The sequence below is a fragment of the Saimiri boliviensis genome, chromosome 19 (genome assembly GCF_048565385.1).
Source record: "Saimiri boliviensis isolate mSaiBol1 chromosome 19, mSaiBol1.pri, whole genome shotgun sequence".
Lineage (NCBI taxonomy): Eukaryota > Metazoa > Chordata > Mammalia > Primates > Cebidae > Saimiri > Saimiri boliviensis.
In genome coordinates this window covers 31,602,525-31,615,108 of record NC_133467.1, presented here as the reverse complement: position 1 = coordinate 31,615,108, position 12,584 = coordinate 31,602,525, and the positions used below count along the sequence as shown (strand labels likewise).

General features: G+C 51.6%; 1 protein-coding gene across 2 annotated transcripts; it reads left to right on the top strand.

Moving 5' to 3' along the window:
- The first annotated feature begins 71 nt into the window (after positions 1-71).
- On the top strand, positions 72-11,781 carry CASQ1 (calsequestrin 1). Of its 2 annotated transcripts, XM_003937933.4 has the most exons (11): positions 72-527; positions 2,275-2,359; positions 3,195-3,295; positions 4,379-4,490; positions 4,801-4,874; positions 5,230-5,360; positions 6,783-6,828; positions 7,899-7,953; positions 8,175-8,275; positions 9,076-9,150; positions 11,144-11,781. In XM_003937933.4, exons 1-11 carry the CDS (start codon positions 267-269, stop codon positions 11,282-11,284), a joined length of 1,182 nt encoding a protein of 393 aa, XP_003937982.1. In that variant the 5' UTR covers positions 72-266; the 3' UTR covers positions 11,285-11,781. The 2 variants fall into 2 exon arrangements, with proteins under 2 accessions (XP_003937982.1, XP_010346839.1); XM_010348537.3 differs by lacking the exons at positions 9,076-9,150; positions 11,144-11,781 and adding an exon at positions 8,745-9,069 and having other exon boundaries at positions 175-527.
- The last annotated feature ends 803 nt before the right edge of the window (positions 11,782-12,584 follow it).

Here is a 12,584-nt window from a genome sequence, read left to right as displayed (position 1 = left end):
AATTTCAGGGGGCAGCTCCGGTTCCCTCCCCGCCCCCTGCTCCTATTCCTCCTCCTGACCCTTTTTCCCTTGGCTCTGTCGGCAGTTTCTCCAGGACTCAGCACTGTCCTCTGCCCACCGCTCTGGGCCATTCCCCAAACCCCCCTCCCACTCGCACCCCTAACTCAGAATCTGGGACCCAGGGGCCCCTCCCTACCCCAGCTAACCTCTCCTGGACCAGGAGAGCCGACCCAGCTCCCACTACCTCCACGAGTGCCACAGACAGGATGGGGGCCAGAGCTGTGCCGGGTCTGCGGCTGGCACTGCTTTTGCTGCTGGTGCTAGGGACGCCCAAGTCAGGGGTACAGGGGGAGGAAGGGCTGGACTTCCCTGAGTACGATGGTGTGGACCGTGTGGTCAATGTCAATGCAAAGAACTACAAGAATGTGTTCAAGAAGTATGAGGTGCTGGCCCTCCTCTACCATGAGCCCCCCGAGGATGACAAGGCCTCGCAAAGACAATTTGAGATGGAGGAGCTGATCCTGGAGGTAAGTTGGGGGCACTGCAGGCCCGCAGAGCATGCCTCGCCCCTCTCTGGGACCCCCTATCCCACACCCGTGCAGTGCTTTGAGGATGGGATCTGGGGGTGAGGGGCAGTGTGGCAGGACCCCTGTCTTGACCACCAGGGTGCAAGTGGCATGTGGCTTTAATCGAATGAGAAACAGAGACTCGGGAACCCAGAAGAACTATCATCGTTAGGTGATCCTTTCAAGGGGGTGCTGCAGGAAGAGCTCCCCTCCGTGATGCAGGAGGCTGGTAGCACTGGACTTAGGTTTGTCTAGAACACTGCAGGGAAAGAAGGGAGGTGCCTCGAGGGCTGGGGGAGAAGAGCAGTGTGCATTGCACCCCTACCTCACCCATCTACTTAGCCAGAACGTGTCCCCTCCACGTACCTCAGGGGCTGCACCCCAGCGAGATCCAAACTGAGTATAAATGTAAATGTCCTGATACTTGCATGCCGTGTTTAAATATCTCCCAGAGACCACTGGCCTCCCAGTCCCCTCTCTCTCCTTCCCCCTCCCTAATTCCCCATTTGTCTCTGTTGGATCAAGCTGGATGCCCTCACTGGAAAATTCTGATGGTTGCAGGAGGTGTCAGAATGTCTTCCCCAATCTTCTGTTTGTGGGAAGAGTCTTCTCACCTTCAAACTGACAGGCCCAAAGGAGAAAGGAGTTATCATAAGAAAATAAAAAAAAAAGATCCTGTGTGTGGGAAGGAGTGGGAGGCGTGGTCACACACACCCCTTTAGGAGCTGGGATATGCGAGTTTTCTTGTCCAAGCTCCTGTGGTCCCTTCTCTGGCTTGGCATGCAGATAGGCCTCAGCTTGTCCAGCGCGTGGAGCATTTCAGGGTGAGACACCAGAACCACAGGCCTCATTCTGTGCACCCCGCTGCGTGCTAGAACCTGCCATCTGATTAATGAGCTGAGTATTTTTATCCTGAGTGCTCAGTATCCCCGGCCGTCCACCTGCTAACCACCTCCCTTCCCCGCCCCTCTGAGAATCACAGTGCATGAGTCTGTGCTGAGTGGGGGTGAAGCTGCAAGCTGTGCCCACAGCAGAGAGAATCAGGGTTGAGCACTAAGCTGGAAGGCTTATGGGGGCAGGGACTCCAGGTGTGACTGTCCACAGCCTAAGGACAGACTGAAGTAGACAGTGAAAGGTGAAAGTCGGGCCCTGATGGGGAGAGCTGTCCAGTCACTGTCATTCTCTCTCCCTCTGGGGGTGACAAATGGTGATCTTTTCTCTCAGTTCTCTGGCCTTCCCCACTCCCCAGCAACATGACCAGACCCACCACCACCCTCCCACCCCCCGACATTCTTCCCATTGGTAGTCACTCTGAAGAATCTCAGGGACTTCCAAGATCAACCCCACACTGAGCTTGGCCTTCGACCAGAATGGAATGCAGGGCTCAACCCTGAAGGAGGGAAGGGGAACTCTGAAGCCAGACTCCTCAGCACCTCTCAGGCACCGGGACGTATCGAGTGCAGTGTCTTCAAGTTCAAATAATAAGCACACTGCAAACGAGCAATCCACATTCATGAACTAAAAGTTGAGCCAAAACAGAACTGTGTGGTTGTAGGGAATTTGGGGGATATTCTGGATCTTAGCAAAGGGTCAAGGTCAGCTCTTCTATCTCCTGCACCTCAAGTGACCCAACTTGAAGGCATGAGGGGAAGAACAGGGGATAATAAAAATTCCAGGGGCTAATTGTAATCCTCATTCTCCCCTTCAGTTAGCAGCCCAAGTCCTGGAAGACAAGGGCGTTGGCTTCGGGCTGGTAGACTCCGAGAAGGACGCAGCTGTGGCCAAGAAATTAGGTAAGAGAGGGGAGGGCAAGGGAGAGAAAGGTGGCATTGAGACCAGGGGAGGCTTAGGGCGGAGGACCTTTCAGGCCGGCCTCGGGGTCTGAGGGGCTTGGGAGCCTCTGCGATCTACATCTATTCTAAAACAGGGGGTGAGAAAATACCAAGTTGGGAGGGTTATGGCTGGGAGACTCTCCCTCTTTATTCCTTATCAAGTCCCATGCTCAAATCCTAGAAGGAGGTGGGGAGGCCTTCTTTATGCTTACCTAAGAAACATGGCTAGGTGCTGGAGGGAAGGGGAGTCCCCCGCAGGCTGAGCCTGGCCGGACCTCTGCACACTCCGCTTCCAACCCTTCCCCTCCAGAGCCATGGTTGTTACAGCAGCTAGCCACCAGGGGGCAGCACAGGGTCGAGACGGGATTCTGGACATAGATGGGGTAGGGGTGGTCAGTAATAATGCAGTCATCTGGTCAGTAATAGCAATTAAAGAGCTTGGCCTGGGAACCAGCTACTAGAGCCCTCAGAGGGGCGTGAGTACTCATCTCTAGTCGTGGTAATCGGAGAAGGGGAGAAATACATCTTTCTATTCCCTTCCCTCACCCTACCTATCCTCCGTGATCCTCCAGCTTCTCCTTAGAGAGCCCTGGGGTCAGACTAGCCTCCTGGGCTAAATCCAGGGGCAGAGACATCAGGCCCATCAGTCTGGGGTCAGAGGAGGTGGGTGGGGCCGCGGGCCCAGGAGGTGGAGCACGTGGGCCCAGGCGATTATCACATGGGCTGTGGCCTAGGATTTGGACTTCGCATCTGTGGGAAGCCTGGGATCGTGCCTCACCCCCAGCTCACTCCCTAGGCCTAACTGAAGTGGACAGCGTGTACGTGTTCAAGGGAGATGAAGTCATTGAGTACGATGGCGAGTTTTCTGCTGACACCCTCGTGGAGTTTCTGCTTGATGTACGGACTCCCCTTGACTGGACAGCTTTCCTTGAAGGCTCCACTGCCTGCCCCCTAGTTCCTACCAACCGCAACCTGACCCTGCACACATACACCACATGCACACACACCATACGCGCACACACACCACACATATGCATGCACATGCACACAATAGGCCACACATCACCTACGTACCACGCACCACACATATGCACCCCACGCACACCACACACATACATCCATACACATCACGCACACATCATATACATACCACACACCCACCACACACACACATATCACACTCACACACACCACACATGCACACCACACACATACATCCATACACATCACGCACGCATCATATATATACCACACACCCACCACACACACACATATCACACTCACACACACCACACATGCACACCACACACATACATCCATACACATCACGCACGCATCATATATATACCACACACCCACCACACACACACATATCACACTCACACACACCACACATGCACACCACACACATACATCCATACACATCAAGCACGCATCATATATATACCACACACCCACCACACACACATATCACACTCACACACACCACACATGCACACCACACACATACATCCATACACATCACGCACGCATCATATATATACCACACACCCACCACACACACACATATCACATTCACACACACCACACATACACAACACACACATACATCCATACACATCACGCACACATCATATACATACCACACACCCACCACACACACACATCACATTCACACACACATCACATTCACACACACCACACATGCACACCACACACATACATCCATACACATCACGCACGCATCATATATATACCACACACCCACCACACACACACATCACATTCACACACACCACACATGCACAACACATACTCCACACACACCACACACGCATGCACACCCACACACAACCCCCGACACACACACTGTCAACATCTAGTCCCCTCCTCCAGTTCCCTAGCTCTCTTTTCCCTGGGTCCCTTTCTGGTTCTACTCGAGGATAAAAACTCTCTTCCTGCAATGTCCTCCTCTTTCAGGTCCTAGAGGACCCTGTGGAATTGATTGAAGGTGATCGAGAGCTCCAGGCATTTGAGAATATTGAGGATGAGATCAAACTCATTGGCTACTTCAAGAGCAAAGACTCAGAGCGTGGGTAACCCTCAGACTCCACTGTGCCCCTCCCTGGATCCCCATCTTGCCCTCGTCTCAGCCTCTACCTCCTCAGTTCCCATCTCTTCCTCCAGCCGTGGTCAGCGCCATCAACAGCTCTGATCTCCCTGTACTCTGAGGATTCCCAGACAAGTACCTCCAGTATTTCACCTTCCCCTCACTCTTGGAGGACTAGAGGGGGTGGGTCTCAAAATGAACCCTGCCCGCAAAGAATTGGGGACCGTAGTGGCGGATGATTCCCCGGCAGCCCCTGGTTTCCCCAGAGACTGACTCTGCATTCCCCCCTCAGATTACAAAGCCTTCGAGGATGCAGCTGAGGAGTTTCATCCCTACATCCCCTTCTTCGCCACCTTCGACAGCAAGGTTCTCCTCCCCGCGGCTGTATTGGGTGTCCCTCGCATCCTGAAGCTGTCCCCCAGCTTCCCCTCCCAGAATCCATGGCAGACCTAGTCCCTTCCTATGCACTGGCACGCCCCACCCCTCCCCGGCTCCTCCCACTCCATAGATTCAGAGCTGAAGAGGGGCTTTAGATGGTCTGACAGCTGTCTCATGTTAAACCCAACCCCAGAGAAGTTAAGACACTTGTCAGGTGTCACGTGGCAGTGACAAGGATCCCAGCTTCCTGACTCCTTTCCTCATGTGTGTTCCCTGGTGATACTGCTTCTCGACATGACCCTGCGTCTCCTGTTCCGCTCCCCTCCTACCCCCTCTCCCAAAGGTGGCAAAGAAGCTGACCCTGAAGCTGAACGAGATTGATTTCTATGAGGCTTTCATGGACGAGCCTGTGACCATCCCAGACAAGCCCAATAGCGAAGAGGAGATTGTCAGCTTCGTGGAGGAGCACAGGAGGTGGGGGCCAAGGGCAGCCCTCTGAGCGGGGTCGGCTCCTCCTCGGGCTGGAACACACGGTGTGAGATGGACTAGGGGAAGCCAGTCTCGCCTGGAGATGAATCCACTTTGGGCACCAGTGCTCTCTGACACACTGATCATTTTGCACAATATTTTACACCCGAGTACTTAGCCCTGAGCCCTACACAGAGAAGGTCCTCCATAAATGCATGTAATTCAATTTGAGGTTGAGTGTGACTTCAGTGATCTCTGTCCACAAATGAGTGCTGCCTGCCTGCAGTCTGCCAGGAACTGCAAGGTGCTTTCCACCTCTATTATTGTGTTAAGTCCTTTAACAACCTCAGTGAAAGGTTCTACAGGTCATAAGTGTCAGAGCTGGGATTTTGACGCTGATGTGTCCCATGTTCGTTCGTTCTTTTCTTTTTTCCGAGATCGAAAATCCCCCACTCACTTCATTGCCCAGGCTGGAGTACAGTGGCACCATCTTGGCTCACTGCAGCCTCCGCCTCCCAGGCTCAAGCAATTCTCCTGCCTCAGCCTCCCAAGTAGCTGGAATTACAGGCACGCCACCACACTGCCTAATTTTTGTATTTTTAGTAGAGATGGGGTTTCACCATGTTGCCCAGGCTGGTCTCAGACTGACCTCAAGTGATCCACCCACCTCAGCCTTCCAAAGTGCTGGAGGCATGAGCCACTGTGCCCAGCCCCATGTGGTTCTCTATGAGGCTGGAAGGCGTGGCAAGGCGGGCACAAGATTTTGCCCTCCAGAGGATGTCTGGCAATGTCTAGACACATTTTTGGTTGTGCGAAGTGCCACTAGTATTTAGTGGATAGAGGCCAGGGATACTGCGAAACATTCTGGAGTGTGCAGGACAGCCCCCTGCTACGAAGAATTCTCTGGCCCCAAATGGCAGTGGTGCTGAGGTTGAATACCCCTGCCCTGCACTCACAGCTAATTCCCTTCCTTTGTAGCAGTCCACAGCCGGAAATACCCAGTCACCAGCAGAAACGGTCCTTGCTCGCTCCCATACTACCAGCTCCCTTCGTCAAGGCAGGAACATGCCTGCCTGGTTCAGCTCCACCCAGCTCCTGGCGCAGCCCTTAGAACATGTTGAGCACTCAATCATAGTGAACGAGTGAATGCACGAATACATAACGAATGAAGACCTTGCTGTCCAGTTCTTGCCTTTCTCCCCAGAGTCTCTCTCCAGTCCCTTTGCCCACCCTCCATTTTCCCACCACTTTAACCATGCAATGAGCTGGGCCTGGTGCCCAGAGTTGAGGCCTTGCCAGATGGCTTTGTTCTAGGCTACAAGCTGTCTGTGCCCTGAGCCTGACCTAGAGGCAGCCTCTGCTACGGGACCCTCTGGAGGGGACATCCCGCTAACCCACTGAGCTAATGACACGCTGTCTCTCTTCTAGATCAACCCTGAGAAAACTGAAGCCTGAGAGTATGTATGAGACCTGGGTGAGTGTCCCTGCCAGGGCCCTCAGGGAAGCATAGGTGCCGGAAGAGTCAAGTCCTAGAAAAATCCCACCCTGCTGTTCCTCAGGCCGACTGGTAGAAAAAACAGTGCCCAGCCTGGCATGGTGGCTCACGCCTGTAATCCCAGCACTTTGGGAGGCCGAGGTGAGCGGATCACCCGAGGCTGGGAGTTCAAGACCAGCTTGATCAACATGGAGAAATCCCATCTTTACTAAAAATACAAAAAAAATTAGCCAGGTGTGGTGGTACATGCCTGTAATCCAAGCTACTTGAGAGGCTGAGGCAGGAGAATCGCTTGAACCCAGGAGGCAGAGGTTGTGGTGAGCTGAGATGGCATCATTGCACTCCAGCCTGGCAACAAGAGTAAAACTCCATCTCAAAAAAAAAAAAAAGAAAAAGAAAAAAAGAAAGGTAAAAACAATACACTAGCAGTAGCGGGAGGTTGTTTTTTCTTTTCTTCTTGAGACAGAGTCTCGCTGTCTCCCAGGCTGGAGTACAGTGGTAAGATCTCGGCTCACTGCAACCTCCTCCCAGGTTCAAGCAATTCTCCTGCCCCAGCTTTCTGAGTAGTAGCTGGGATTATAGGCGCTTGCCACCATGCCCAGCTAATATTTTTTGTATTTTTAGTAGAGATGGGTTTCACCTTGTTGGCCAGGCTGGTCTCGAACTCCTGGCCTCGTGACCCCGCCCGCCTTGGCTTCCCAAAGTGCTGGGATTGCAGGCGGGAGCCACCCCGCCCAGCTCAGCAGTGGGAAGTTTTCTACTCTGAAGAACATGTGAGGAAATAAGGAACAGACATAAGTGAAGATGACAAGGGAGGAGCCTCGAGCCTGGGGATAAAGGAATTATCAGAGGAAGTGTGGGGCCTTGGAGCTGAAAGGGAGTGTCCCATGGGAAAAGGTCACCCTCACAAGACTATGTCTGGTCCCGAAACTGGATTTCTGCACAATTGAGGTTCAGTGAACATCGAGGATCTGTTCTGGTCTCTCCAACTTCAGGGAGTATAGTAAAGTCTTCTCCAAAACCCCGTTCTCCCTCTTACCCCCTGACAGGAGGATGATATGGATGGAATCCACATTGTGGCCTTCGCAGAGGAAGCCGATCCCGGTGAGGGAGGAATACTGGGTTGGACGGGAGGGAAGGCAGGGGGAGGTGGGTGTGTTTATTGGAGCATAGGCCTCACTCGGAGGCTTTCCTGGGAGTTTGCAAGCAGCCTATGGCTAGGCAAGTGGAGCTGGGGGAGCAGGGAGGTGGCGGGGTACTCCCGTTTCATCTGGGTCCCTTTCCTCTCCACACGCCTCACACTTCGCACTGGTGTTCCCTCCAAGATGGCTTCGAGTTCTTAGAGACTCTCAAGGCGGTGGCCCAAGAAAACACTGAAAACCCTGATCTTAGTATCATCTGGATTGACCCTGATGACTTCCCCCTGGTAAGAGGCACAGCTCAGGCACTGCTATCCTAAGGTGGGGCCTTGGATTGTGGCATCTTCTTAGTGAGGGCTTTGTTTCAGAGTGCTTATCCGCACCTCCTAGCTGGGGGACCCTGGGAGGGTATGCATGTTGCATGCCCAAGGGCACTGTGGGCAGGGAGGATATCCTGAGCAAGGGGGAACAGGATGGGGCCTCACACACGATCCCGAGAACAGGCGCTGGATGGGTCGCTCTGGTACCAGGGCTCACTCCTAAAGAAAACCAGTGTTTTGAAGCACAACAGCCCTTCACATGGGTATACACACTCAATCCTAGAATCATAGCACAGAGATTCCATGTTTCGAGAGATGGTTTTGTTTCTCAGCTGAATTCTCAACACGTAGCACTCGTTGTTGAATGAGTAACTGAAAGAACAAGGAGAAATGTGAGAAACGTTGGTACTTACCAGGTATACCTGCCTTGTTTCAGAAAAGTAAGATCTGAGGGCCAGAGAGAAGGGACTTGACCTTGAACACGAGGATCTGATCCAGGATGAGAACAGGGTTTAAGATCCAGTCTTCCTCAGAGAAGAGGGGCCAGTGCGGCTGGCGGACCCTCCCGATGCTCTCCCTTCAGGATTTCTCCTCTTTCGCTGCTGAGTTCTACCCATTGTCTTGGAGCCCTCACAGCTGGACCTGTCCCCATCCACTGCCATTTCACGCCGTCCCCTCTCCATCCCTGGGCTGGCCCTCATACTCATCCTCCTGAATTCATGTGTTCCTAGCATCCACTAAGTTGCCATATTTGGATCTCTCTGCAGCTCGTCCCATACTGGGAGAAGACGTTTGACATCGACTTGTCAGCCCCACAGATAGGAGTCGTCAATGTTACTGATGTGAGTTTTCTGTCCACATTCCTGGTTGACCCCCGACTCTGCTTCCCAGCCTAGCTAGCTCTCGTCCTCTCTGCTAATTAGGAGTTGGGTCCTTCCCACAGGACACAGACATGCCCAGTCTAGTGGCTGGATGGAGGCAGAGACTTATGATCTGAATACGGCCCTGTCCCACATGTTGGAATCAGTGGCTCATCCTTCACGGCCCAGTTCAAACCCTTTCATCTCTGTGAAGTCTTTCCAGATCTCCCACTTAGAATCATTCCCTCCCTGGCACTCCAGGGCTCATTAACCATTGAGAAGACGACATTTAAATGGCTATTTTTTTTTTATATTTTATTTTCTTTTTATTTTATATATTTCATATTTTATTCTTTTTCAGTAGACTTTTGAGCTTGTTCAGGGCAGAAGTTGTCTCATGCACACACAGGAGGTGCTTCAAAACTGCTAAGTTAGGCCAGGTGCTGTAGCTCACACCTGTAATCCCAGCACTTTGGGAGGCCAAGGCAGGCAGATCATGAGGTCAGGAGTTCGAGGCCAGCCTGGCCAACACGGTGAAACCCTGTATCTATTAAAAATACAAAAAGTAGCTGGACGTGGTGTCAGGCACTTGTGATCGCAGCTACTTAGGAGGGTGAGGCAGGAGAATTGCTTGAACCTGGGAGGCGGAGGTTGCGGTGAGCCAAGATTGTGCCATTGCACTCCAGCCTGGGTGACAGAGTGAGACTCTGTCTCAAAAACAAAAACAACAACAACAACAAAACTACTAAGTTGAACAGAATGAGCCACAGTCTCTGCTTTCATAGAATTATCAGACTAATTGGAGATGCAGGTATTCCATTAACTACAAGGGCAGGTCTGATAAACTTTATAATAAAGATACAAATAAAATAGGACACAGGAATCACATTGATTTCTGCTAGACAGAATCAGAGAAAATTCAAGAAAAAGTGGCATTCAAAATGGAGATTATATATATAGGATTTCTTTCTTTCTTTTTTTTTTAAGACAGAGTTTGGCTCTTGTTGCCCAGGCTGGAGTGCAATGGCACGATCTTGGCTCACTGCAACCTCCCCCTCCTGAGTTCAAGCCATTCTCCTGCCTCAGCCTCCTGAGTAGCTGGAACTATAGGCATGTGCCACTATGCCGGCTAATTTTGTATTTTTTAGTAGAGACGGGGTTTCTCCATGTTGGTCAGGCTGGTCTCAAACTCCTGACTTCAGGGGATCTGCCTGCCTTGGCCTCCCGAAGTGCTGGGATTACAGACGTGAGCCACCATGCCTAACGTATAGGATATCAACAAGTGATGATTCAGGGAAGTCGGTTCTAAACTGAGGAAAGAGCAAGATCAAAAAAAGGTCAAAAGCAGGAAAATGAAGATTCGTTTCAGGAAAAGGCAGGTAGATTTTTATGGCTGAGAGTCTAGAGATCACTGAGAATGGTACTAGAAAAGCAGGTTATGAAAAGCCCTGGGGCCGGGGGTGGTGGCTCAGGCCTGTAATTCCAGCATTTTGGGAGGCCAAGGCGGGAGGATCACTTGAGCCCAGATGTTCAAGGCTGCAGTGATCCACGACTGCACCTCTGCACTCCAGCCCAGACAGAACAGTGAGACCCTGTCTCTTTTAGAAAAAAATTAAGGAAAGAAAGACACATCCTGAATGCTGAAGAGTTGCTGACTTTATTCTTAGGCCATGAAGAGCTACCAGTGGTTTTGCAACAAAGGCATGATAGGGAAGTTCAGTGTGGCAAGAGCAAGGAAGACAGACTGAAGGGAGAAGGTCTATTTTGCAATCCAGCTTTTCTTCCCACCCTCACCTGTCACGATTCTAACACACACCACACACACCTTCACCTGGACAGTTTCCCTGGCCATTGGCAGAAGAAAGGAAGGGATCGAGGAAGTGGGGAAGGACGTAAACGGTCCAGTGAGCGGGAGGACAGATCCAAAGACCTGGGCGGGACTTAGCTTCCACCCCCCGCCCGCGCCCTCTCCTAGGCGGATAGCATATGGATGGAGATGGACAACGAGGAGGACCTGCCTTCTGCTGAGGAGCTGGAGGACTGGCTGGAGGACGTGCTAGAGGGCGAGATCAACACAGAGGACGATGACGACGATGACGACGACGATGATGACTAGTCACTGAGGCAACCATCTTTCAGCCCCACTGATCTTTTCATGCTCTCTCCTGCCTTCCCTTGTCCTTCCTGAGTTCCTCCAAGGACACTAGGTTATTCTCTGCCATTGAGCTAACTGAGGTCTATGCACTGGGTGCTGAGACCCCGATCCCCCTCCTTTGATGAGGAAACGAGCTACTTTTCCCTAGACACCAGCCCAGCTCTCTCTCATCTGACTTCTGTTTCTTATCCCATAACTTACGTTCATCTATTATGTGTCTCTTCCATCACTCTACCTACTCTTTCTTGTGATTCTCCTTTAGCCCTATATATGTTCTGTTCCCTCCATCTATGCACAGCCTTCCCTCACTCTTCTACTCCTGTGTCTTTGGACAGTCCTGTCCCTGGCCGGAAGGAAGGGAGGATACTTTGTTTGGGACTGTATCTCAGCAATCACTTGTTAATGTATTTGGGTCAGATGAGAGGCCTCAATAAAGACATCTGGGGCAGCATGAACAAGTGTATGTTGACGAACTCTCACCCCTATGGCAGGAGGAGGTGGCCTCTGACGGGGGATTTAGATGTGGGTACCTTGCCAGGGAAGAGCCGGGGGACTCCGATAGGGGGCCTGGGGTTCCTCCAGGCAGCTTTCCCAGAGAAGCCTGGATTATTTATCTGCTTCAAGTCAACAAGCCTTTTCTGAACACCATGGTGTTTGTCCAGGGCTGCTGTTAGGCTCCGGGAGAACAGAGAATGCCAGGCCTGTCCCTGCTCTTGAGCTGATTAGCCTCACCAAGAAGTCAAGACAAACACACTAAACAATTGAAGAAAAATACAAAGCAATATGTAATTAAGTGATTATGTGCTGCTAGATAGCACCCTCTCTGCAGCTCTTATTTGAACATTAAGACTGAGCTCCAATTATCTATCCTTCCTTGGTGAGGCCTTCCCAGAGGTGGTCCCTCCAGCAATGATCTCTTCTGAGTTCCCGCTGCATTTCCATTCCAGTACTCAGATCAGTCTATTATTGTTCTTCACTTACATGTCTGTCTTCCCCACTCAACTGCGAGCCCCTTGAAGGCAGGAACCCAAGCTTTTTCTTTGTGTGCACAGGGTCTGACACTCAAAAGTTGTCTCTAATAAATGTTTTTTAAAGGAAGAACAAAGGAAAGAACAGAATGGACTCAGAAAAGCGATCAGAGTGGGTGTGATGACTTCACAAAGTAAGTAAGCCTTTACCAGGCCTTAAATCAAAGAATGGGATTTGGTTGGAGACAAAGGAGCTGAGGAGGAGACATTTTAGCCAGTGGAGACAGCAAGCT